The following is a 24,264-nucleotide window of genomic DNA, read 5'->3' on the forward strand; positions in this document are numbered from 1 at the left end:
GCGTTGAAGCGGCCGAGGCTGATTTCGCAGACGCGCTTGAAGCGACGGACGCAATCGATGCAGATCTGGTCGAGGCAACCGATCCAGCAGAAGCAGAGAGCGCAGAGATGGCAGAAGCAAGAGACGCAACCGAGGCTGAGGCAGTTGAAGCAGCCGAGGCTGAGTTCGTGGACGCGATTGAGGCGACGGACGCAATAGATGCAGATCTGGTCGAGGCAACCGAGGCAGCGAGCGCGGAGGTCGCAGAAACAAGGGACGCAACTGAAGCAGAGGCAGTTGAAGCAGCCGACGCGGACGCGATTGAGGCGACGGACGCAATCGATGCAGATCTGGTCGAGGCAACCGATCCAGCAGAAGCAGAGATCGCAGAGATGGCAGAAGCAAGAGACGCAACCGAGGCTGAGGCAGTTGAAGCAGCCGAGGCTGAGTTCGTGGACGCGATTGAAGCAACGGACGCAATAGATGCAGATCTGGTCGAGGCAACCGAGGCAGCGAGCGCGGAGGTCGCAGAAACAAGGGACGCAACTGAAGCAGAGGCAGTTGAAGCAGCCGACGCGGACGCGATTGAGGCGACGGACGCAATCGATGCGGATCTGGTCGAGGCAATCGAGGCAGCAGAAGCCGAGAGCGCCGAGGTCGCGGAAACACGAGACGCAGCAGATGCAGATTGCGTGGACGCGACGGAGGCAACGGAAGCGAGCGGAATACAGGATCCGCTCAACATACCATAGCCTTCGTAGCACTGAGTGCACACAGTGGATGAATTGCAGACCAGACAATTGCGTGCGCAACACGCAGCGGGCCCTGAAGCATAGCAAGTGGCGCAGGTTGTGTCGCACACTGCCGTCCAAAGGTCAGTGAAAGGATCACACTAAGCGGGGGGGGGGGTTGGAATTGCAATCATCTCGGATCTTACTGTACGGTACGGATGCATTGCCGTAGGTGCTGGGCGGAGCGACAGTGTTCCCACCAAAGGTAAAATTGCTGGGGCGCAGCGGATACTTAAGTATGTTCGTTGTAGAATTAACGGACAAGTACAAGCCATTTGGCAAGCCCATAAACAGCCCGGGCGGCAAGGTAGTTAAAGGGTTGTCGCTTAAGATCCTTGGAGCACTGGAAAGTAAGTAACGAATCGAACGAACACGCGAATTTAGAGTGGTGGCTTACAGGTACTCCAGCTCTAGACCCGCCCATGCGTTTGTGGAAATGCTGGTGATCTGGTTGTTGTGTAGAGCCCTACACAGATATAGAGTCGCCAACGAGTGAGCTGTCAGTCGATGCTTCGTCCGGCCATTGCTTGCTTACAGTCCTGTCAGCGCAGTCAGGCCTACGAATGCGGTTGCAGAAATGAAGGTGATCTCGTTGAAGGACAGATCACTACAAATGGTCCCGAAACGAGTCAGCCGTTTTGTTTGATTGCCAGGACCATGCTTGCTTACAGGCGCTTCAGCGCAGCCACGCCTGCCAATGCTTCGGCAGAAATGCTGGTGATCTGGTTGCGGTTTAGACCCCTGCACATAGAGTTACAAACAAGTGAGCCGTCAGTCTGTGATTCATCTTGCCAGTGCTTGCTTACATTACTGTCAGCGCAGTCAGGCCTGCGAATGCGTTTGCGGAAATGCTGGTGAGTTGGTTGTCATTCAGCCGTCTAGCCAGAGATGGAGGTCACAAATGAGTGAGCTAGTCAAGCTTGAGTCTCATGCCCTTGCTTGCGTACAGGTAATTCAGCGCAGTCAGGCCTGTGAATGAGTTTGCGGGAACGCTTGCGAGCTGGTTTTCATTCAGCCGCCTAGAGATAGAGTCACAGCCGAGTGAGCCGTTTGTACCGAGCATTTCTTCTTGCCCGCGATGTCGCGGCTTGCTTACAGGTAAGTCAGCGCAGTCAGGCCTGTGAATGCGCTTGCAGAAATGCTGGTGATGTTGTTGGTCTGCAACTCCCTGTCGACCGTATGCCAAACAAACAAATCAGGAGAGCAGGAGGGCAAATATCCGCTCAACGGCAACACCTACAGGAAAGTCGTCGTGACCGGAATTGCACTCGGAATGGTCGTGAGAGATTTGCCTTCGCAATTGACATTAGTTCCCGAGCAGGTGCACACGCCGCCAGTTCCACATGCATTGACTGCTTGTGCCAGCTGGACGTGATACATCACGCAGAGCAGCCAAAGCAGCAGACCGAGGCCAAACCCTTTGGATGCCATCTGTTGAGGATGGTAGCGGTTTGAATCGAAAATTGCAGTTCAGAGTGAGCTTTGCAGCACTTTGACAACGCTCCCCAACAGCGTCACAGGGCTGAGAGAGCCGGCTATGCGTGTGCGTGTGTGTGTATGTGTGTGGCAGGATGGATGGATCGGCCTCCTCCGCATGTGCTACCCATCCAACCCATCCTCGCCCGCCCCTTCTTGACCTCTTCCACTGCTATTCGTTGACAATGCGAGCCTTTACTCGAGCGGCGGAAAAGCGACCAAGGCATCCGCTCGAACGTCTGTCGATTGGGTTTGTAGATCACAAGTTTGCGTTTGTTTTTGTTCTTTTGTTCACATTCCCCGGCTTGTCACGGTCGGTCGCAGGGTCCTGCTGTGCCTTCCGCCCAATCATCAACTGCTTCTACTTGAATTTGATGAGCTTGTTGCACCACGGCGCATCCGAGGAGGAGAGGGAGGGAGAAGGAGAGCGATAGAGAGACGGAGAGACAAAAAGTGCAAGAATGCATCGCCACTCAGCCGACTCAACTCGCTCGTTGCCGACTTTCACCAAAGGGGGGGGGGGGAAGGGATTGCTTTCAAGTTGAAGCGGGACAATCGAAAGAGAGCAGTGGATTGATTCTTGCGGTGGTGGTGGTGGTGGTGGTGGTGGTGGTGGTGGTGGTGGTGGTGGTCGGGGTTTGGTGCGGAAGGAAAAAAAATACAAAAAACAATGAAACAAAACAATAACAAAATGTTGACAAAAATAGTATGAATGATATCGTCGACGCCTCTGCTTTTGAATGTCACTGATGGAGTGGAATTACGTTCATTGGAGAGCGAACCTGCTTCCAAAGCCCAATAAAACCCACAAAGAGAAGGAGCGACGCCAGTGCAAAGAGTAAGAGGAAGACAAGCGCAAATGTGTCGTTGGCTTTACTCGTATTCTGACACCAACATGGTTGGGTGTAGGCGTCCTGTCTTGCTGTCTTGGTGGCAGTCAATCCCATTTGTGTTCAACGTTTTGTTCAACATTTTGTTCAGTCTTAGTTTTTTTTTTTTTTGTTTCCTTCTCTTCGATTGCTTTCGTCATTCAATCTACAATGGCTTCGTCGTGTCCGCATTTGCGTTCGTATCGCGCTGCGACGCTCGCCCGCGGCACGTCCGTCTTCAAGGAAGAGTGCTCGCAGTGCTTTAACAACCAGGTCTGTCCGTGTTTCATTGATGCATGATGACTTGTGATGACTTTGTGACTGTGGCCGAGCAATACTCGCGATCTCTGCTCGTTTTTCCATCTCCTCCTCCTCCTCCTACTCTGCGTCGTCGTCGGTATCCACTCCTGCTGCTTCTCGATGCGCGAGAGTGGCGTTCGTCCGTTCGTTCGTTGCGTTCGCTCTGTTCAGCTTGGCGATTGTTGCTCGAGAGTCCAGCCAAAACGCGGTCTTTAAACTGTGTCGATGCGTTTTTGATGACCTGCTGCATGCATGCAATGGGAGGGGGGGGGGGGCGACCACCCCGCAAGACGACCCCGACGTTGTGATTATTGTGTGCGTATGAGTGGAGTGAAGTGGAGTGGAGTGAGGGCGAGGTGAAGTGAGTGCGTTTGAGTGCGTTCGATTGACTGAGTGAGTGAGTGCGTCAGTGTATGTGAGTGCATCAGTGTGACGCAGTGAGTCGAGTTGCCTCTGAGTTGATGGAGTAAAGTACCGTCGTGAAGGTGAAGCGAGGGTTGTTTGCAAATTTCTCAGCCTGTCAGTCTCAAATTCTCAGCAACCCGGTTTTTTTCCCGCCAAAAAAAAAACTACTTCTCATCGTGTGTAAACTCATTCACTCACTTTGATTGCAACTTGCTGTTTCTGTTTCTGTGGTCTGCAGGATGATGCAAGTGGCATCTCGGTCTGTCTGCACTGCTTCAACCCAGAGTGCGACAAGCACGGATCCGTCCACGCCGCTGCCAAAGCGCACCCGCTCGCACTCGTCATCAAGCGCACGCCCGTTCAGGTAAAACCCTTTTTCACTGCCTCACCCAGGCTTTTGTTTGAGAGGCGACTGCGCACTGTCTGGAGGACCGGTTTTCTCGTGCTGCCACCACTTTTGTGCACTCACCACAAAATCATCATGCCCTTGTCACAGGCTCCGGAGGCAGATGCACCCGCCAAAATCACCAAGCTCGCCATCGGCGTGGCGGGAGGCGCAGAGGCCAGCGAGCAAAAGTACACCTTCTCGTGGCATGTTCGATGCTTTGTGTGCAACTTTCCCGAAGTGTCCTTGTTTGATCCGGCCGTCACGCCGGCCATCACCTCCACCGCGTCGTCGATTATGGCTGCCGAGTCGGGCGACAAGCGCGCCGAGGTCAAGGCCTGGGAGCTGGAGATTGAAGCCTGCCAGCACACCCGCCAGCTCGACCAACTTGCACGCGATGCGCCGCTCGCTGGCAAGTCCCTTGCCACTTGCAACGAATGCAGCATCAACTCCAACCTGTGGCTGTGCTTGGCGTGCGGCCACTTGGGCTGCGGTCGCCGCAACTATGACGGCACTGGCGGCAACAACCACGCTGTCGACCACTTTGCGTCCACCAAGCATGGTGTCGTCTGCAAGATGGGCACCATCACTGCCGAGGGCACTGCAGACATTTACTGCTACACGTGCGACGAAACGCGACTCGACCCGCACCTGGCTCAGCACTTGCGGCACTTTGGCATTGAGCTGGGCGATCGGCAAGTCACTGAGAAGACCACGACTGAGCTTCAGCTGGAGCGCAATCTGAAGGTGGGTGAAATGACTGAATATAGCGCCCCAAGTGTGGGGGATTTTGAGGATGAGGGAGAGAGTGGAGACGAGAACGGCAACGAGAACGGCAACGCGTCTCGGCAACAGCAATCGCAAAGCACTGCGAAGCGAAGGCAGGTTGACAGCAGCAGCAGCAGCAGCAGCAGCAGCAGCAGCAGCAACAGTCGTAACACAGTCATCAGCGCAATACCACCACCACCACCCATCGATGCCGAAGAGCAGGCGAGCTTGAGCCTCGCCTTGAGCTTGATGTGCGAGGACGACAGTGAATTGGCGGCATCCCTTGCAGCAATGCCCAGCACTGACTCTAGCTCAAAATCTACAAACGAGGCGGCGTGGCAAACCCCAAAGACCAAAGTTGGCGGCAAAGGGCGTCGTCCCGGCAACCCAAACGCATCCGGGCAGCGCAAAACGCGAACAGTAAATGGCAATCGGTATCTGCTTCTCGGTAGTCCAGGAGGCGGTGGAAAGCAACAGAAAAACAAATCATCGTCTGCCACTTCCGTCAAGGGCGAAGGGAAGAAGGCAAAGCGGAAACGGAACAAGGCACGCGGGGTAAGGGGTGCCTTGCCGGGTGTCTGCGTGTGTGTGTGTGTGTGTGTGTGCTTGCTCTTCTCCCGCGTGCCTAACCCACTCTCCGCCAGCAAACGGAGTGTGCTTTTCTCCGATTGTGTCCACAGGAGTTTGTTTGCAAGATTCGAATTGTGTCTGATATTATGTTCGCTCTGCTGTTTGTTTGTGTTGCTTTCCCTTTCTTGTTTTGTTTTGTTTCGATCGTAGTTTGACTTTAGCATGACCACCGTCGACGGCAAGCCCCTGACTCCCGTCTATGGCAATGGTCTGACTGGTCTTGAGAACTTGGGCAACAGGTATGTGAATTTTTTTTTTCGTGAAATTGCGCTTTTGGCCTCAAACACTCAATTCCCCCCCCCCCGCCTTCAAAAAAAATAACTGCAGCTGCTACATGGCGTCGGTCATGCAAGTCATCTTCTCCTTGCCAACGTTCCGCCAGACGTACTGCCCACCGTCGGCGGCTCTCGAGCACCGCTTGGCTTGCCAGCAGCAAAGCCACCTGAAGTGCTTCCCGTGCCAAATGGAGAAGCTTGCCGAGGGCCTCTGGAGCGGCAAGTATTCCGTCGCAAAGCCTGCCCCGACTCCAGTCGTTGGCGCCGCAAGCGCAGCGGCTCCCGAGGCCCCTCCAGTTGAGGTTACCCTTACTGGCGATGCCGCCCCTGCCCCTCTTGCTGCGCTTTCGACCGAGGAGCGTGCTCGTTACGACGAGCTTGCGCGAGGGCAGCAGGGCATTCGTCCGCTCATGTTCAAGTCTCTGATTGGCGCCGACCATCCCGAGTTTGCGACGATGAGGCAGCAGGATGCGCTCGAGTTTTTCCAGTACTTTTGCACTCAGCTCGAGCAGCAAGAGCGCGTTCGACTCGGCACTGTGTCCGAGGGTCGTCTGCCGTCCTACGTGTTTGATTTTACACTCGAGGAGCGCCTTCAGTGTCAAACTTGCCATGGAGTGCGGTACTCTCGCGCCAACTCGAATTTGGTCTCGGTCCCGCTCGTCCGTCATGCCCTGCCCGAGTCCGAGCAACCCAAGCCAGATGCGGCCTCAGCCAGCACCACCACCAGCAAGGACCCCAAGAAGCTCCCACCCATGCCTAAAGAGCGGGCCACTTTCGACGAGAGTATTGCTCTCTTTACTGCCGACGAAATGGTGGAATTCCGCTGCCCGACCTGCGGCCAGCAGCCCGCCGGAGCCTCCAAGCGCCAGCGCTTCCTCTCGACGCCGGAAGTTCTTGTCTTGAATGCCAAGCGTTTCGTGTACGAAGACTGGGTTCCGCGCAAGCTGGGTAAGCGTCGCAGTGTGCATCGAGCACTTTGCGCGGCGTTTTGTGTGTGACAACCAAGGAGGAGGGGGGGGGGTTTTTTTTTTTTTTGGTATCCATTCATTTTCCCTTGTATGCGCAGACATTGACTTCCAAGTGCCTGAAACAATCGATCTTTCTGCATTCTTGGCTGGGGAGCACGCGGCTGACGAGCACGCGCTTCCCGAAGGCCAGGCGGCTGCGCCTGCCTCGGCACCCGCTGGCCCGCAGTTTGATGCAGCCATTGTCAGCCAGTTGCAAGATTTCGGCTTCCCGGTCATTCGTGCCCAGAAGGCAGCTCTTGCTGTTCAGAACGCTGGCGTCGAGCCTGCCATGAACTGGCTCCTCGAGCACATGGAAGATCCTGGTATGTACTCTTTCTGTAGGTTTTCGAACGGGAGGGGAGTTGGTTCTGACTTGGGTGAACGACGAACGTTTTTCCGTGCAGACATCGACACGCCTTTGGTGACTGCGTCTGCGCCAAACCCTGCGAACGTGGCTGTTGATGAAAACCAAGTGAGCATGCTCGCTGATATGGGCTTTTCCCGCGCGCAGGCCATCCGAGCATTGAAGGAGACTGTAAGTTGCAGTTGCAAGGTTTTTGAGTGTTTCAGGCGCACATTGCTCAATCTTTTCGCCTCCTTCAACGCAAAACCCTCAGGGAGGAAACGCGGAGCGCGCGGTCGACTGGCTCTTTAGCCATCCCGATGTGACTGGAGACGAAGTTGCGATGGACACGTCTGACGGAGCAGCAGGTGAGAGTTTGTCAAATTGATGCTGTTTTTATTTTATTTTTTGGTTTGTTTTTTTGGTGGCTGCGTTCCACTCACAATATGCCGGTTCCACTCCCCCTTCTTCACAGCCGCCACGGCACTTCCAGTGCTCGGCAATCAGCGCAAGCCCGTGTACCACCTCGCCGGCCTTGTCACACACAAGGGCCCTTCCGTCCACAGCGGGCATTATGTCGCCCATGTTCTCAAAGACGGCCAGTGGGTCTTCTTCAACGACAACAAGGTTGCTCTGGATCCTTCTCCTCCGGTGGGTGCCGCGTACATGTACATTTTCATCAAGGAGTAACACAGCATCGTTCGTTGCGTTTGAGTTGTTGTTGTTGTTGTTGATGTGAATACAAACCGGCGCCTACGTTTTCATTCCATGCCCCCGTTGTGCATCCCGAAAATCCCGTTCATCTCATTGCTTGTTGCATCATTCAGTCCTCTTCCTGTTTCATATTCCCCTCGCTTGTTGTGAATCGCCTGTTCGACCTGTTCGACCTGGTGGGGAAATGGACGAGTTTGCACCTCGCCGACCGACTCGTCGTCCGCGCGCACGCTCGACCCTCGAACTGTCCCTTCCGGCACTTCCTCATTGCAGCCATCGTCGTCCTGAGCCTGAGCCTGAGCCAGAGCCGCGTCGCACACAAGTCCGCTCCAGCCATCCGACGACCATTCCGTCCCAGTGCAGTCGTTCTGCAGCAATCAAGCGACCCGGCATTGCACCGACGTCGCGTCCACCGCACCCATCCACCGACCAGCCTCGCATCGACGTGGCTGGCCGCTCTGATATGGCCTTTCAAGGCGTTCGCGGCCCGGTGGTCGAGAACTCGCTCGAGACCCGTTCGACGCGGCGGCCAAACCACAGGGCAGCGACTCTGAAGCCAGCCGCACAGCTCGCATGGATGGCCGTTGCATTGGCAATGCTGATGCTGATGTTGCTGGCGTTTGCCGAAAGCAGTGGCGTCCGAGCAGCAGCCGTCCAGAGTGACGATCACTCGAGCCAAAACCGCGCTGCTGCTGCTGGAATTCAACCGCGAGACTCGTCAGATTCAAGCGTCGTGGACAATGATGCAGACGTGGATACTGTGCGAGGGTCGACGTGGCGGCGGCGCGGGCACGAAGACTTGCGTTTGCTGCCGATGCACTGGTCCAAAGAAGGAAGAGCCAGCCGCGCGTGCAGCACTTGCATCCGCATCATCAACGCGTGCTTGGCGATGATCACGACGACGACAATGAAGAGGAGCACGAGGCGCATCATCATCACGAGCATGTCCATCATCATGATTCATCTGAAAAACGCAACAACGATCGTCACGAAACCCAGACCGAAACTACTTCTTCTTCTGCTGGCACCTCCCGCAATGGTAACGACGACAACAACAACAACAGCAACCCACACAAGTCCAACGTCAAGAACGACATTGAAACCGCGGAAGAGCTCGCGTCCTTGTCGGACGAGGAATTTGCAGAAAGACTCCAGCTCGCCAACCCGCTGAACGGAAAAGACGACCCAAACTACCGCATGTTTAAGCATCACCACATCTCACCCGAAGAAATCGAGCGTTTGAAGGCCGAGGGAATCTCACCTGGACAGCACACGGCCGAGCAAGTTCATGAAGACGAGCTGGACGAGTTGCAGTTTGGCGACAGACACTTTGGAGGCCAAGCACACACTCACGTCGATAGGCACGGCAAGTTGTACGCTGCCAAATTCGACGAGCTTGGGCGCGAGATTGACGAGGACGGCAACCTGATGACCGTCATGGACATTATCGAGCGTCGCCTGCACCACTCCCAGTTCGAGGGTCGCGAGCCGCCAGAGGGCTTGTTCAAGCGGTGGGACATTGAAAACAAGGAGCCTCCGATTCTCTACTACCAAGAGAAGCACTGGGAAGGCCTGGAGCCACCATGGGCGGAGGAGGAGCGCGAGCTGGCCATTTTCATGAATGCCGAGTGCGAAGTCACAGAGTTGCGTGAAGCATACCACGCTGCCTGCTACCGACACGGACATTTGATTCCGTGCACAACGGTCTGTATGATGGCTTTCCACCGGTACTACGATCGGCTGATTGAGCCGAAATGTCTCAAGGGCACCATCCACCACACACCGACCTCCGAGCATTTGCGCTGGCTCCTGCTTGCACACGACGCTGAAATTGCACACCACTGTCCCGACAAGTATCGCGTCATGGATGTGAGGGAAATGCACGCGCTGCACATGATGATTGACAAGTCTCAGCCCGACAACCCCGAGCTTGGGTTGGACGACACTGCCCACGCCGGGCATCTGCACATGCAAAAGAAACCTACATCGGCAGAGCGAAAAGGCATCGATGCAGATCTCCCTGGCCACGGTTTTAACGTTAAACTGGACGTGGTGAAGCGGGACGACTTGTGATTTCGTTTTTTTTTATGTGATTGAGATAGCTTTGAATTTCTGTTTTGTTTGTTGGTGGATTGACTTGTTTTTGTTTGATTTTGGGAAGCTGTCGGAGGCTTTCCTCTGTTGCAATTTGATTGTCTGTTAATGCTCTGTATTTTTTAACAACCTTGCTTTTTTTTTTTTTTTTTTTGTTTTTTGCTGAATAAACGATTTTCTTGATTAAATGGCGACTTCATTGTTGGACGAGAGACAAAACACTGCATCAAACTGAACAAGCAAATGTAGCATGCGAACCACCAATCACATATACAAACACGGGGGCACACACAACAGGACAAACACGCAAACACCAAAACAACAACCTACAACTCACTCCTCCGCTCCAGTTTTACTGTGTGGTTACGTAGGTGCCAGACACATCGCGACTGACAGACAACAGATCTTTCGTCTGCTTGAGAAGCTCAAAGGTCGCGACAACCATGGGTTGCACACTCGAGTTGTCGCCCGCTGCGCACTGTTGGACAGCGGCTTTGCTGGCCGCGACAATGGGCGCAAAGGTACCCGACACAGCGGTGGCCTTGGCTTGCACGGCAACACGGTGCTCATCCGAGGTGTACTGCGTCGTGAGGGCATCCGCAAGGTTCACCAGAGTGGCAGCTTTGCGAATGAGATCGGAGCACTTTTCCACAAACTGCTCGTGCTGCACAGCCTTCGCCGCGGCCAAGAACGTGGCCACGGCCGCGGTGACAACCTGAGCTTGCTGAACGACGGCAACCTGAGCGTCGGCGACTGCCTTGTTCCCGGCGGCAGAAGCGTTCTTGGCTGCTTCCAGCTGCGACTTGCGAGCAGACAGGCGTTGCTCCAATTTCGCGTGCTCAGCCTCAATTCGCTGCAGCTCGGCGAGGCGCTCTTCCTCATCGCGCTTGTGTTGAAGCTCAAGTTGCGCACGAGGCTGTTCGGCGGGCGTGGGCTTGTGGGCAACAGAGGTGGGACGAGAGGCAGCAATCGCGCGGGCTTCTTCCTGGCGTTGACGGTGCAGGTTCATTGCCTCTTCGTGTTGACGGCGATTTTCTTCGGCAACGGCGAGCAGTTCCTCCTGCTCGCGTTTCTTTTGCTCGAGTGCGCGCTGCGCCTTTTCGCGTTGCTCCTGTTCGCGTTGCTCCTGTTCGCGCGCCTGTTGCTCGCGCTCTTGTTGCTCACGCTGCTCCTGCTCACGTTGGAGTTGCTCACGCTGAAGCCGTTCTCGCTCTTGCTGCTCGCGTTGCTCTTGTTCACGTTGGCGTTGCTCGCGCTGAAGCCGTTCTCGCTCTTGTTGTTCGCGCTGAAGTTGCTCACGCTGTTGTTCCTCGCGCTGAAGCTTTTCTCGCTCTTGCTGCTCTTGCTGTTCCTTTTGCAAGGCAGCTAATGCCTCGCGTTCCTTGCGCAGTCGAGCAGCCATCTGTGCTTCAACCGCAGCGTCATGCTCGCGCTGAAGCTTGGCTTGATCGGCTTCAGTGGGCTCCGTGAGTTCACGCTCGATGCGGGAGCGCTCTTGCTGCTCGAGCAAGCGAATCTCGTCTTCAATGGACAGCTCTGGTTGCGATTCGGGTGTGGACGGAGAGGGTTTGGATGAGAGTGCAGCAGGGGGTACAGCAGATGATGCCGTAGACTTTGGCGTAGCGGCAGTAGGCTCGGGCACTGCCGACGACGACGACGAAAGGGCTGACGGCTTGGGCGCAGCAGAAGCAGAAGCAGCCTTGGCTGCGTGACTGCGCCGCGGGGGAGCCACAGGCGTGGGCTTTGGAGTCAGGTCGGGATCGGCGTAAATGTCCTCGTTGCTGATCGAGGGGACAAACATCAGATTGGATCCCGACGCGCTGCTATCGTCTTCATCACCGACAGTGGCCAGCGGCTGCGGCGGCGGAAGGGACTGCGACACGGACGAGTTGCTCAGCGCGCTCAGACGTTTGGCCTTGTTTGCCTTGAGTTCTTCCATCAGCGTATCCGAGTCAGCAGCAGCTCGCTGTGCACGCTCACGCTCGTCCGTCTGGTATTGCGCAATCTGCGACAGGCGTTCCGAAGTCACAGGCTCCGAGGAGGCTGCCTCCTGGATGGCAGTGCGAACACGCGCAACAAGCTCGCGTTGGCGAGAATCGACTTCCATGAACACGTTCTTGGCGAGCGGCGCAAACTGAGCATCATCCAGCATGGCAAGTTTGCGGCGACCTTCGCGCTGACCAGCGTTCACGTTCGAGTTGGGCACCATTTTGCCCCGCACGTTGCTGAGATGACGGTCTTGCGTTTCCGACAGCACATCCGCGAACAAGTCGCTAAAGTCAAAGTGCGAAAGCGACATCAATTTCGCCTGTCGGAAGAAATCGGGGTGGATGCCGGATGAGAGACAAGTGGACAAACTACAACCAGATCGAAGCAAACACACACATACCTTCGAAGCATCCGCAATCACGGAACGGTGGTTGAGATGGTGCGCCTGTTGGCGCTCGGAGAGGATTGTCACAATGTCAGCATGCTTTGACAGTTCGGCATAGTACAACGGCGAGTTGCCATCGCAGTCAGCAGCCACAGGCGACGCGCCCGCTTCAAGCAGCAACGTGACGATGGCACCATAGCCATTGCTGCTCGCAACGTGCAAGGGAGTCGAGCCTGCCGTCGTAACAACGGGATTGGGCGTTGCTTGCGCGTCCTTGTCGACCGCAGCAAAGTTGACGTTGGCGCCAAGTGCAATCAAACGCATCACTTGCACCACTTCGCCGCCTTCACAGGCAAGGAACAAATCCTGCTCAAAGTCGAAGCAAGAGATGAGGTGAGCAATTTTTTTGAAAAATCCTCCATTGAACAACGAAACAACACAACCAGGCGACAATCCATCGCCGCGTACCCGTGACATGGCGCGCTGCAACGCGTCGGCGTGCTTGGTATCCGACTCAGCCGAGTCAGGGTCGGATTGGTCAACAGCAGACAGATAGGCCTCGACAAACGCCTTGTCCACATACTTTGCCGAGATGAACTTTTGGCGCTCGTCGCTGTAACAAGGCAGACAGTGAGGCCAAGACACCGCCAGCATTAACATTAATTCCAGCATCTGAAGGAGCTGTCACTTACTCTGCGGCGTCGGGGAGTGGCTTGGAGATGTCCAACGAGTAAATCATGCCATGCTCATACGTCTGGTTGACGATGGCATTGCCAACGCCTTGGAACAGCTTGATAAACTCGGCCGACCATGACGAGTGCGTGACTGCTCGAATCTTGGAAAAGAACTTGCCGCTAGAAAGCTCAGCCTCAAAGTTGACTGCAGCGCTCTCCCAAAACGGCGCGGAGAGGGCATTGTGCACGCATGCGCACTTGTGGCACAGAACGGCACCAAGATTGATTGAAACAAATTGCGGATCTAAGCAAGCAAAAATAGTGTGTGTGTGTGGGGGGGGGGTGAAGGAGGCGGCGCTGAGTACAAGACAAGGAAAAAACAGAAATGTTTGCAGAAGAAACAAAAAAATATTGACAACTTACCTGACGCGTTGCAGTCGGCGCAGTAATTGTTCTCGTCCGTGCCTCGGATGACTTGCCACATTTCTTGCTCGCGAGCCGCGCGTTCGTCATTGCCCGGAGACGACGGCGCGAGTTGAGCGGCAGCAGTGTCATCGCGCCGGAGGTACAGACGCGCCGTGCCACTGGTAAAGCCGCGTTTCTCCAGAGCAAGGATGGTAGCAAGTGGGCACTCTGAGTCGTTCATCACTCGCTCTTTCACTGTGTTTTGTGTTTGGGCAGAGGGTGAGTACGGAAACAAATCATGCGTTTGGCAAAACTTGGCTTGGCAAAAGGATCACGTACTGCCGTTCTGAACCTCAATGAGCGCAAATTGACCACCCGTCTCGGACATCATGAACTTGTCCAGGGCCATCTTGATAACGGCAGGAACCTGGGTCATGCTGGAGACAAAAATGCTCTTGAACTCGGACGTTGTCTTGTGCACACCAGAGCCAGCCCAGATGCGAATGGGCGCCTTTTCGAGGCCGGTTTGCAGCTAGAGATGGCAACGGACAGCCATGCAATCGAAACTTAGCAAACGGCCAGATGTTGTCGTGTTTGGAAACACTACAACAAGCAAAAAAAAAAACCAAAAAAAAAACCAGCCCGCACCTTGTTCTTGCGAAGATAAAAGCGAACCATGTCCTCTGTGACGCCTTGCTTTTGGAACTGAAGCTTGAGAGCGAACGGACACTCGGTCTTGTCCAAAGGTCGCTCAATGACTGGATCAAGGCGGTGAGCACGAGATGCAACGTTTTTTGTTTTTTGTTTTTATGCAAAAAAACTAAGCCTGTGTCGATGTCGTACCTCCACGGTGCATCTGCACTTCCAGCAGCGTAAAGTTGGCGGGATCGTCTTTGATTTGAAACTTGCCGAGAGCGGCTTTGATGACTTCCGGAACGGTCGTTGCAAGTGACGCCGGGACCGTCTTGAATTCGACGGCGGATTTGAGCATGCCGGCATACACGCGGACGACACCCTTGCCATCGCTCGCCTGTCAGCAAAGACAGTGAATACAAACAATTACGACAACCCGACCCCCAAAACATCATGATCGTCAGAGTGGGTGAGTGGAGCGCGCTTACCTCGCCCTTCTTGCGCTTGAGGTAGAAGCGCAGGTTGTCCGGCGGGTTGCTTTCTTCCCACGCTTGCTTGATCGTAAAAGGCGTTTCCTCGTTCGTGAGGACACGTTCGCGAACTGGTCCAAAACACAAGCCATGGTCGGACAAAGCAATGACAAACCAATGTAAATGTCAAGCAACTTACCACCAGCATCGGTCTTGACTTCAGACAAGGCAAACAGCTCGGGCGATTCATCGTACCCGTACTTTTGGAGCGCCAGAGCAATGGTCTCAAGTGCGGTCGTTGAGGCACCCAGCATCAAACCCTTGAATTCGGCCTGCTTGTTTTGGATGCTCGAATCATAAATGCGAACCAGGCCACGGGTACCTCCAGCGTTAGAGCCGCTGCGAGTGATAGCGGCTGCAGACTGTTGCTGGGGCGGTGGCTGTTGCTGTGGTGGTTGGACACAGAGCACCAAAAAGCAAGCAAGAAACAGAAAATTACCATGCATGACGCGCAAAACCATTGAAAAAGGACATATTAGTGAGCTGATCCACAATCTTTTTTTTGTTTTGATTCTTTGGCTTCAACGCAACGCTTACCCTAGCGGCCACAGCCTGAGCGTACGGCACAATGGGAGGTGGCTGGTTGCCCGATCCCTGCACGATCGTCGACAGTCTCGACGGGGGCACACGATGCAGCGCCCGTTCCTTGAGCTCAACATTTTCTTCCTCTTCGAGAAGAGCAGCGGTGGAGCGAAGGGCAGAGATGGAATCGGCAAGGGACTGGGTCTGTGCGGGATCTCCCATCGCCTTGGCCACATGCTTGGCAGCGTTGACTGCCTTTGAGGTTGCGTCTGCGAGCATCTTGGCATGCGACAGTCGTCTCTGCTGCTGCTCGTTGTTGGAAGTCGCGGCAGCGTTCGTCTTGATGCGGTTGATGAGCAGCGCAGTGACTTGCGCGAGCGCTCGCGTCTGCCCAATCATGTCCTCCGGCGTGCCCTTGCTGCTCTCGAGCAGAGCGTCTGCAGTGATGAGCAGAGCGACGCGTTCGGTTGTGGACGCGCCCCACTGCACGAGCTTTGACTTGCGCCGCTCGTCCTCGGTGACTGATGGAGCAGCAGCGGGCTTCGTCGGGGTGGTTGTGGTTGTGGTTGTGGTTGTCGTCCCACGTCCCGATGCACCACCAGCACCAGCACTACCACCACTGGCAGCAGCAGCAGCAGCATGAGCAGCCGCCGCGGCCGCCGCTGGACTCGTTGTTCCACTCGACGACAACCCAGGGGCGGTGGAGACGCCGTCGCCGTAGAGCTCGGTCTGGTCGAGTGGCTTGGCAAAGCGGCTGGTCGGCGCGATGGCGAGCGCGACCTGCTGGACTGCGAGGCGCATGTCGCAGTAGTCTGCGAGGCACCGCGAGACGCGCGTCTGGATGGCGTCGTTGGTGGCGGTGAGCTCGGTGAGCAGGCGACGCATCCGGTCGTTCGCAGCGCCCTCCTCGCGCAGGGCAGCCCCGGCCAGAGCGAGCTGCGTGTGCATTGCAGCAGCAGTCGCCGCAGTGGTCGCAGTGCTGCTCGCAGTCAGTGTGCTCGCCAGCGTCGATGCAAACGCAGCTGACTGATCCGCAGCGCTCCCGCCCTTGTTGCTCTTGCTCGGCGGCTGCATTGGCGGCGGCGCGCTCGAGTGCAGTCCGTGAGATCGCATTCTTAGGGGAGCTGGTGCGATTGAGTTGAGGGTGAGTTGAGTTGAAGAAGGGGGTGAGTTGAAGAAGAAGGAAGAACAATGGAAAAGAGGAAAAAAAAAAAAGATTGAAAATCTGAGAATTGAAATTCTGTTCTGAGATTGAATTAGAAGCAATTGGTAGAAAACGAAATGTTTGTCGCATTCTTACCGATTTAACATTGAGAGCAGTGAGTTGAAGCAACAAAAAACAAAGGAGTTTGATCTTTGAACAAGCCGACGTTTTGAACAAGTAACAAAGCACGCCGTTCAATCAAAGAGACGACGAGCACTTGAGCAATGCTGCAACGGGAGGTCGCGTCTTGCGGTAAATACAGTAGAGCGCGCGCACTCGAACAAAGGAGACAAATCCACCAACACAGACAAGTTCCGACCCTACTGCTTGCCAAGACGACGGATGGTCGCGTCGTCCACATACTGCACAGCGTCGCCGCTCGAGGCCTTGTCGGTCAGATACGCTGCCGCGAGCTCACGCATGGCTTCGCCGATGGTGGTCGTCTTGCAGCCAGATGTAAACACCATGGCAAACTTTTCGACAAAGCGACTCTCGTCGCCGCGGTCGAGCAGGCCAGGACGCAGAATGGAGACCTTGTCAAACTTTTGCGCAATGATGCCGTTCTCGGTCTGGCCTTTCGACTGCAGGTACAAGAACCAGGACGACGCACTCGCGCCGTGCGACGAAATGTACATAAAGTGCGGCACGCCGGCGCGCTTGGCAGTCGCAGCGGCGGCAACAACGTATTCCTGATCAATCTTCTTGAAGGCCTCCTGCAAAAAAGCAAAAAGCAAAAGAAAAGCAGCAACAAGGACAAGGTGACACATAGACCACACAATTGTGAGCATTTTGAAGTGATCCCGATGGATGGTTTGGAGCGAGGTTTGAGCGAGGTGTGGAGTGAGGTCGGAGTGAGGTTGGAGTGAGGTTCCGGTTCAAATGCAACTCTGTGCATGATCCTTACGGCCGAGCCTGCTTGCTTGCGGGTGGTGCCAAATGCACACATGACGACATCGGCGCCCTTGAACGCGTCCTCGGCCTGCGCAATCGCAGCCATCTCCGTGGTGACTTGAACGAGCTTGCCCGATTGCTCGAGCTGCGCCTGGTCGGGCACCGTGACAGGGCGTCTGTGTGCAGCCCATCAACCACCAAAATCATTCAAGCATGAAGTGAGGATGAAAAAAAAATGGTCCAGTCGCTGGGGCATGCAGGTGAAGGGTTCCAGTCGAAAGCTGAAATTTGTGATGACAAACGTTGCGTTGTACCAAGCACCCCGAGCATCCGACGAGCATCCAACGACATAGTGCAAATTGGACAATGGCGGGATTGTTTGTTATTGAGCAAGTTTTTACCGGCCGATGGTGACGACGCGCTCGACTGCGCTGCTCGAGAGAAGCGACGCGAGAATGGCTTTTCCGCACGCGCCCGTTCCGCCAAGCACAACTGCCTTCATTTCTTGGAATCAAATCAACAAAAGGGTGAATGTAAAGAGTGAGCTGGCATTCGAGTAAGTATAGGAAACAGTAAAGTACAGTCATTACGGAGGGCGGAACAGCACACGCGGGAATGGTTGAGTGTATTTCGCACAATTCTCAGCGAACGAGCACATCAAGAGAGAGAGAGAGAGAGACAGAGAGAGAGAGAGAGGAAGAAAGCACACACGTACTCTCACATGATCACAACAGAACAACAAAAAGACTCCAAGTAGACGTGGGCGGGTGTCATGTACGAGTAGGAATGACAAAGAAATATGTGTAAAAAAGCTGTTTGCAACAAGCCTGAAACATCTTGTCGGCTCAGAAACGTGTGACATGGCTCAAACCCACCAAAACAATTTGGTCACCTTTTGCTTCAATTAGGAACTAAGAAAAGAAAACGACAAGACGTGTGTCACTTCCCACGCAACCACCACGAAGCAAAGGAAAGGGTTTGGGGAAGCGCCACTCTTGATTTCTGTCGAGATTCTCGTTTTTATTGTTCGTTGCCTTCGTTCCTTCGTGACAACGAGCCTTTGCATTCGTGGCTTGGACACTCGTACAAGGAGACGCCGTTCTCGTGAATGCCCCTCACCGCGCTTCCATTGATCGGTGTTGAACGCGTTGAGCAAACTGCTCGATTCGCATCGACCGCGGATGGTCGTCTGTCGCTCGAGCAAGAAGCTCTACGTCGCATCAAAGAAAAGAACGACGTACCACAGTCGTCGATGGAGGTGTAAGTGATCCCTTTTGTGTGTGTGTGTTTTTTTTTTCTTTGGCTCGGCAAACCCGTGGGTTGATCCTACTTTCTGGCTGAAATGGCGATGGCAACAGGCACCAAAGAGCAGACATGATTTTGCTTGGTTCTTGTGCGCTTTGTGAGCCAACCACAGTGGCATGACGGGGCGACACTAGAGAGTGGGGAGCAAGGAAGAGGAATCTGAGGAACGAAGCGAGGAGCGTTCATTTGCTCCTCTTTTGTCAGCACCTCCGACGAACATGTGAATTCCTCCGACGCCGCATTTTGTGCGTGCGCGAGTCATGTCATTGCATGGGAGTGCTCAACAAAACCATGTGTGGGAAATGGCGTCAGAGCTGGTTTAAAACTGCTCTGGTTTTCTTCGCTCAAGTGTTGTTGTTCTCGCGTGCCCTTGACAGTGAACCTTCTGATGCACACAAGCAAGAAACAAACATCTCCAACCACAAGCTTCACCACGACGCCAATTATCGCACATGGCGCCAGGAGCGCTGCGAAAGATGGATTCGCGGCGACACTGCTGACGGTTGGACCTCCCCGGCCGATCAGGATGAGCACGAGGAGGAGCCAAGTACAACCCCGCTGTTGCTAGACCAAGTTGCGAGTTCCAGGCATTCGACCATGTCTTCTCCTAGCTCGGAAGGGCAGCATCAGCTGTCCGCAGTGTCGTCCGTGTCTTCCTCCTCCGTTTCGTCGTTTCGGACATCGCCTCCGCCTGTGCATCGCGTGGTCCAACTGCAACTGGACGACCACGTCGAAGAACTGACGGTGCTCGGCGAATCAGACCAGATTTTCAAGTGCGATAACTGCGGCAAAATCTACAAGCAGCGCAACAGCCTGCACAAGGTGTGTATATGCTCGTGCTTGATGCAGCTCGGTAGATCTGGTCGAGAATGAATCTCACTTGAGTGGTGTAACTGTGCGTATGCTTGCAGCACATGTGGGAGCACAACGAGCACTGGCACTCGACAAGCCAGCATTTCAACATGAAGAAGCACCAGCAGGTTCTTGCCATGCAGGCCGCGATGCAGCTTGTTTCGATTGCATCGAACGACTCCGAGTGCGAGTGGACGACGCGCTTTCCCAATGTCCGGTTTTGATCGCGCGTTCGCTTCAGTGGGGTTGTTGCTGTATTTATTCAGAGTTCTGGGCAAAGTTCCTTGGTGTCAGAATCCATGTCAAACAAAATTGAACCAAGCCGTTGTTCCCAGATATACGCTGCTGCTGCCGCTGCTGTGTATTTGACGTGACTACTGTAGTTCTAGTTTGAGCTCGTGAATTGGTTTGACGGGAGTCGGTTGAGACGGCACAAATCCGTTTGCAGTCGAGCGAGTTGAGCCAAGCTTCTCTTTCTCTTCGCACTGGGTTTTCGTTGCGTTGTGCCACTGTTTCCTTTCATCGTTGCTATTCCTTCCTATCGTCATCTGTGGTCTACAATTGCGGGGTATTTTTTCGTTTCACAACATTACATTGCGATTTCAAGTTGAGCAACGACGAACGAGTCATTCTTTTTTTTTTTTTTGTCTATTTCTTTTTATTTTTTATTTTTTTTTTTTTCCTTTCGATTTCCAATGCGAACTGCAGCGCTGCTTTTTGCTGTTGCTGCGCTGTTCTGCGCCGTTGACGCTGCGTCGACTGGCAACATGCGTGAGTTATCATCGTGTCCCTCCCTCCCCCTTTCCTTCAACCACCCCTCGTCACAGCTGGTCTCTGTTTAAGCTCGGGCGGTTCGCGGTTCTTTTTTGATCTGCAAAATGCGTTTATTTTTTTTTTTTTATTTTTACTTTTTGGTTGCTCTTGGTCGCTGTTATTACTCCTGCCGCTGCGACTCTTGGTGAAAGCGCCCATTCATTGCTGTTCTGTTCGTTTGCATCCTCATTGCGCGCTGTGAGGAGGCGGGGTCGCCGATGACTTTGCGATACAGAAAGGCAGGTTTTGGCTCTGTTGCGTACATTTTTTTTTTTTTTTTTTTTTTTTTTTAGATCTGCTCGTTTGTTGCTGTTCTCGCTCGCAGTGCGTGTGTTGCAGCCGCCCCGCTTCAACTTGCAGCGAATGCATGCAACTGGCGAGTGGTGAAGTGGCAAAGCGGTGGGTTCATTGTCCTTCGTGCAAGCGCGGGAGGCGTGAAGTCCCGTTTTTCGAGTGTTGTGATGGCACTTTGAATCAAAAAAAAAGAAGAAAAAACAAAAAAGAAATACGAACAGAAGAAGGGAGTTGCCATTATGCACGGCTTGTGTCTACATCCTCATAGAAGCCCGCATCTAGCCGTGTGTCTGTGTGTGTATGTGTGTGTGGGGGGGGGCGGGGGCAGTGTCGGCAAGCCATGCTGTCAGCAAAGCAAACAAAAATAAGGAGAGGCGGTTTTGTGTTCGTTTTTTTTTTTTTTTTTTTTTTTGTTCCCCTTTGCATTTTCCCTTGAAACCAAAGCACTCATTCGTGCGGCCTACTTCCCTCCCCATGCTGCTTTTTTTCCCCCACTTCACACACATTCACACACACACTGCTGAAATGACGATGATGATGACGATGATGATCGTTTATTGTCGGTTTATCTTTTTGTTATTGCACAAAAAAATGAACGTCACCCAAAAAACCAAAGCAGAAATTTTTTGATCTATCTTTTTTTATTTTGTTTTTTATTTTATTATTATTTTTTTATTATTGTTTTTGAAATGTAGATCATACCAAATATGGTGTTTCTTGTTTTTGTTGTGTGCTTTGGCAACGATTGTCGCATGTCATCTCGCTCTGGATGACTGATGGTGGTGGATGTGGTGCCATTCCAAAACATGCATTATTTTGTTTGAAGCGATCGGGGGTGGGGTTTGTGTTTGGCTGTTTTCGACGTTGACCAAAAACACACCACATAACCACGCAAAGCACCCTAACCCATAACAACCTCAAATCCAAAACAATCTACCCACCGCAAAATCACAAATTCGCACTCACAATGGATGCTCGTGTCCACAGGTCGCCTCTCCCACGACGTCCTGCACTTTGAACCCCTGTCACTCGGCAACGCCGTCATGGCCAGCCACCACAGCCGCTCTCGCCGATCTGCTGCGGACACGGCCGACGCTACCATCCCGCTCGAATTTGAAGCTTACGGACGGTAAGAACAACGTAGTTTTCTTGTACTGCCTTGGTCGTCGAGCAACTGGCTGACTCGTTTTGCTGCTCTTGCAATTTCCGCCGGATAGCACCTTCCGTGTGACGCTGCGGCCCAACACTGACATGGTCAAGCCTTCCGCTCGCGTCACCATCTACTCGGATGCCGGCACGCGTGTTGAACCCGTTGACGTGTCCGTTGCATTCAAGGGCTCTATTCAAGGTGCGCAGCAGCAGCAAATAGCTTTGTTGTTGTTGCATCGCGTTCATCCGTTTTTTTTTTCCCCTTTCTGTGCCACTCACTCTTTTTTTCGTTCATTCGTCTCCTTTCCTCTGTCTGTCTCTCAGGCCACTCCAGCTCTGCCGTGTACGCCACGGTCGTCGAGTCTGGCGATGTGGTTGCCACGATGCGCGACGAGGACGGCGAAATGTACTACATTGAGCCCAGCCACCGCCACTTGCGCGAGGCGCACGAGTTTGACCACGTCATTTACCGCTTGTCGGACGTCGACCTGTCCGCGGTTGATTCGGATGCCGAGTCCAAGGCCATGAGCGACCTCGAGGACATTATGATTCGCCAAGGCCAGACCACGCGAGCCCAGCTCGACCAGGCCAAGACCTCCAGGCTGCGCACCTTCCACGAGGCGGCGGGCATTCGTCGCTCAAACATGCGCCGCTCTATTGGTCCCGCAAAGTACTGCAACTTGCACATGGTTGCCGATTTCAAGTTTTACGAGCAGTACATGGGCTCCCCTGCTTCCCAGGCGCCCATTATGACCAAGATGATGGACTTGTTCAACTCGGAGCAGGCCATCTACACCGACCCGGATAACGTTCTGATTGATCCCGAGGTCGTCAACTTTTACGGTTTCCAGATTGAGCACTTTTCCGTGTTTGAGACCGCCACCGGTGTGTTTGCTGGCGCGCCTTCCAACGAGGCCGTCGCCGACTATCTCAACCGCTTTGCTGGCATGGACTTTTCCGACGTGTGTCTCGGCACCCTGTTCACGCACCGCGACTGGTCTGGCACGCTTGGTCTTGCCTACGTGGCCTATCCGACGCTCACTGGCACGCCTGGTGGCATTTGCCAGGCGCGCTCGGGCGGCAAGAGCACCAACGCCGGCTTGGTGACCACCCTCAACTTTGGCAGCGTTGTGAGCGCGGCAGTGTCCCAAGTCACGCTGGCGCACGAGCACGGGCACAACCTGGGCTCGCCCCACGACACGTCTGCGGCTTGCACACCTGGCGGCTCAAACGGCAACTACATTATGTACTATGCCGCCTCTGACGGCTCCAAGGTCAACAACCGCAAGTTCTCGTCTTGCACCAAGGCTTCCGTTGGCGCTGTGCTGAACGACAAGGGCGCGACGTGCTTTGAGGTTGCGAGCTCGGGTTGCGGAAACCGCATTGTCGATCCGAACGAAGAATGCGACTGCGGTTCGACGGATGTGACCTCTTGCCACGATTACGATCCTTGCTGCAACACTGACTGCACCCTCCGGACCTCCGCTGGTGCCACATGCTCCCCGTTCAAGACGCCATGCTGCGACGCGAATACTTGCTCCAACCCCGGCAACACTGCTGTCGTCTGCAATGCCACCACTGACGGATGTCAGACGCCCGGCCATTGCGATAGTGCGTACCCCAACAGCTGTCACCCCCGTGAAGATGAAGATGATGACGTGCTGTGTCTCTGCGACGGTAATGGCGCCAATTGCAACGGCATGTGCCAATCAGGTGCTTGCACAAAATCGCGTTGCGAAGAATTTCCCGCGGGTTACAATGGCACCGAATGCACGAGCGCCACCGAGCAGTGCAAAATTTTCTGCTGGAACCTTTCTGGAACCGCTTGCATCGAGTTTGAGATTGAAGTCTTCCGCGACACGAGCTACACTTGTGTTTTCACGGACGACGGCGAGAGCAGCGCTGGCTATTGTGACGGCGCAGGTGCTTGCAAGGAGTCGAATCACGATGCTTCGCTGAAGAACGCCCTCAGCAAGGCATTGAACAACATCAAGGACTGGATTGTCAACAACTGGTATGTGGTGATGGCCATTGTCATTGCCATTGTCTTCCTGGTGGTTATGGCGCGCTGGTACTTCTCTCGCAAGGACCGGGCCTCCGCCAACAACGACATGCCGATGAAGGAGCGCAGCGGATCGGACGCCCAAGCCAGCCGCAAGCGCGAGGCGCGTCAAAATATCAAGCGAATGTTCCCTGCCGTCGAGAACGAGGTTCTTGAGAGTGCTCTTCGCAATGTCGGCTACGATGTCCAGGCTGCAGCAGCTCAACTCCGCCAGATGGGTTACCAGTAGAAACAGCAAACAGAAAAAAAAACCGCGCCAGCCTGTCTTCCAGTTTTCAGAGTTCTCTTGGGCTTCGAGCCCCTTTCCCCCCGCCCTTCTACCCTGCTTTTGGCGGTAGCACTGTGTTTCTTTGTTTGCATCGCTCAGAGGATCGGGGTTTTTGTGTGTGCGTTCTTGCTTTACGTGTTTTGCAATTCGATTTCCATGTTGTGTATTCGCTTTGATTTGTCCTCAAAATGTCATTATTTGACCACGAGTATTTTTGTCCTCAGAGTGACTATGTCAAACGGGGGAGCATGG

The 24,264-nt window shown here is 54.3% G+C and overlaps 7 protein-coding genes across 7 annotated transcripts; 4 read left to right on the forward strand and 3 right to left on the reverse strand.

Moving 5' to 3' along the window:
• Positions 1–50: 50 nt before the first annotated feature.
• Positions 51–1,519, reverse strand: CAOG_08702 (hypothetical protein; the record flags this gene model as incomplete). Its single annotated transcript, XM_011272011.1, has 5 exons — positions 51–742; positions 917–1,113; positions 1,168–1,236; positions 1,306–1,377; positions 1,440–1,519. Coding segments are annotated over 5 exons (1,110 nt in total), but the record flags the coding sequence as incomplete, so codon positions are not given.
• A 1,714-nt stretch (positions 1,520–3,233) lies between these two features.
• Positions 3,234–8,019, forward strand: CAOG_03453 (ubiquitin carboxyl-terminal hydrolase ubp14). The gene is made up of 9 exons (XM_004364235.2): positions 3,234–3,388; positions 4,059–4,184; positions 4,317–4,952; positions 5,754–5,842; positions 5,931–6,826; positions 6,945–7,208; positions 7,290–7,420; positions 7,503–7,596; positions 7,704–8,019. The coding sequence occupies exons 1-9, from the start codon at positions 3,287–3,289 to the stop codon at positions 7,916–7,918; spliced, it is 2,553 nt and encodes an 850-aa protein (XP_004364292.2). The 5' UTR covers positions 3,234–3,286; the 3' UTR covers positions 7,919–8,019.
• A 107-nt stretch (positions 8,020–8,126) lies between these two features.
• Positions 8,127–10,015, forward strand: CAOG_03454 (hypothetical protein; the record flags this gene model as incomplete). Its single annotated transcript, XM_004364236.2, has 2 exons — positions 8,127–8,702; positions 8,780–10,015. 2 exons carry the CDS (start codon positions 8,127–8,129, stop codon positions 10,013–10,015), a joined length of 1,812 nt encoding a protein of 603 aa, XP_004364293.2.
• A 195-nt stretch (positions 10,016–10,210) lies between these two features.
• Positions 10,211–16,368, reverse strand: CAOG_03455 (hypothetical protein). The gene is made up of 11 exons (XM_004364237.2): positions 15,190–16,368; positions 14,792–15,038; positions 14,611–14,723; positions 14,333–14,519; positions 14,138–14,247; positions 13,829–14,021; positions 13,508–13,744; positions 13,103–13,388; positions 12,879–13,023; positions 12,426–12,776; positions 10,211–12,344 (listed from the first exon to the last, which is right to left on the reverse strand). The coding sequence occupies exons 1-11, from the start codon at positions 16,285–16,287 to the stop codon at positions 10,389–10,391; spliced, it is 4,923 nt and encodes a 1,640-aa protein (XP_004364294.1). The 5' UTR covers positions 16,288–16,368; the 3' UTR covers positions 10,211–10,388.
• Positions 16,369–16,412: 44 nt separating this feature from the next.
• Positions 16,413–17,807, reverse strand: CAOG_03456 (hypothetical protein). The gene is made up of 3 exons (XM_004364238.2): positions 17,671–17,807; positions 17,283–17,445; positions 16,413–17,091 (listed from the first exon to the last, which is right to left on the reverse strand). The coding sequence occupies exons 1-3, from the start codon at positions 17,769–17,771 to the stop codon at positions 16,699–16,701; spliced, it is 657 nt and encodes a 218-aa protein (XP_004364295.1). The 5' UTR covers positions 17,772–17,807; the 3' UTR covers positions 16,413–16,698.
• A 402-nt stretch (positions 17,808–18,209) lies between these two features.
• Positions 18,210–20,041, forward strand: CAOG_03457 (hypothetical protein). Its single transcript, XM_004364239.2, has 3 exons — positions 18,210–18,529; positions 18,952–19,396; positions 19,486–20,041. Exons 1-3 carry the CDS (start codon positions 18,378–18,380, stop codon positions 19,648–19,650), a joined length of 762 nt encoding a protein of 253 aa, XP_004364296.2. The 5' UTR covers positions 18,210–18,377; the 3' UTR covers positions 19,651–20,041.
• Positions 20,042–20,070: 29 nt separating this feature from the next.
• CAOG_03458 (hypothetical protein) lies at positions 20,071–24,223 on the forward strand. Its single transcript, XM_004364240.2, has 4 exons — positions 20,071–20,197; positions 21,521–21,662; positions 21,751–21,881; positions 22,007–24,223. Exons 1-4 carry the CDS (start codon positions 20,122–20,124, stop codon positions 23,971–23,973), a joined length of 2,316 nt encoding a protein of 771 aa, XP_004364297.2. The 5' UTR covers positions 20,071–20,121; the 3' UTR covers positions 23,974–24,223.
• The last annotated feature ends 41 nt before the right edge of the window (positions 24,224–24,264 follow it).

This window comes from Capsaspora owczarzaki (genome assembly GCF_000151315.2).
Source record: "Capsaspora owczarzaki ATCC 30864 unplaced genomic scaffold supercont2.4, whole genome shotgun sequence".
NCBI lineage: Eukaryota > Filasterea > Ministeriida > Capsasporidae > Capsaspora > Capsaspora owczarzaki.

Coding starts and splice junctions, on each gene's coding strand:
- CAOG_03453 (XM_004364235.2), top strand. CDS start 3,287: ATGGCTTCGTCGTGTCCGCATTTGCGTTCGTATCGCGCTGCGACGCTC. Junction 3,389..4,058: donor CGCAGTGCTTTAACAACCAG/GTCTGTCCGTGT, acceptor TGTGGTCTGCAG/GATGATGCAAGTGGCATCTC. Junction 7,421..7,502: donor TCCGAGCATTGAAGGAGACT/GTAAGTTGCAGT, acceptor CAAAACCCTCAG/GGAGGAAACGCGGAGCGCGC.
- CAOG_03455 (XM_004364237.2), bottom strand. CDS start 16,287: ATGCGATCTCACGGACTGCACTCGAGCGCGCCGCCGCCAATGCAGCCG. Junction 14,520..14,610: donor TCAAGCGCAAGAAGGGCGAG/GTAAGCGCGCTC, acceptor CTTTGCTGACAG/GCGAGCGATGGCAAGGGTGT. Junction 12,345..12,425: donor TGATTGCGGATGCTTCGAAG/GTATGTGTGTGT, acceptor TTCTTCCGACAG/GCGAAATTGATGTCGCTTTC.
- CAOG_03456 (XM_004364238.2), bottom strand. CDS start 17,771: ATGAAGGCAGTTGTGCTTGGCGGAACGGGCGCGTGCGGAAAAGCCATT. Junction 17,446..17,670: donor CGCGTCGTCACCATCGGCCG/GTAAAAACTTGC, acceptor GGCTGCACACAG/ACGCCCTGTCACGGTGCCCG. Junction 17,092..17,282: donor GCAAGCAAGCAGGCTCGGCC/GTAAGGATCATG, acceptor GCTTTTTTGCAG/GAGGCCTTCAAGAAGATTGA.
- CAOG_03457 (XM_004364239.2), top strand. CDS start 18,378: ATGCCCCTCACCGCGCTTCCATTGATCGGTGTTGAACGCGTTGAGCAA. Junction 18,530..18,951: donor CCACAGTCGTCGATGGAGGT/GTAAGTGATCCC, acceptor TGCCCTTGACAG/TGAACCTTCTGATGCACACA. Junction 19,397..19,485: donor AGCGCAACAGCCTGCACAAG/GTGTGTATATGC, acceptor GTATGCTTGCAG/CACATGTGGGAGCACAACGA.
- CAOG_03458 (XM_004364240.2), top strand. CDS start 20,122: ATGCGAACTGCAGCGCTGCTTTTTGCTGTTGCTGCGCTGTTCTGCGCC. Junction 20,198..21,520: donor TGCGTCGACTGGCAACATGC/GTGAGTTATCAT, acceptor TCGTGTCCACAG/GTCGCCTCTCCCACGACGTC. Junction 21,663..21,750: donor GAATTTGAAGCTTACGGACG/GTAAGAACAACG, acceptor TCCGCCGGATAG/CACCTTCCGTGTGACGCTGC.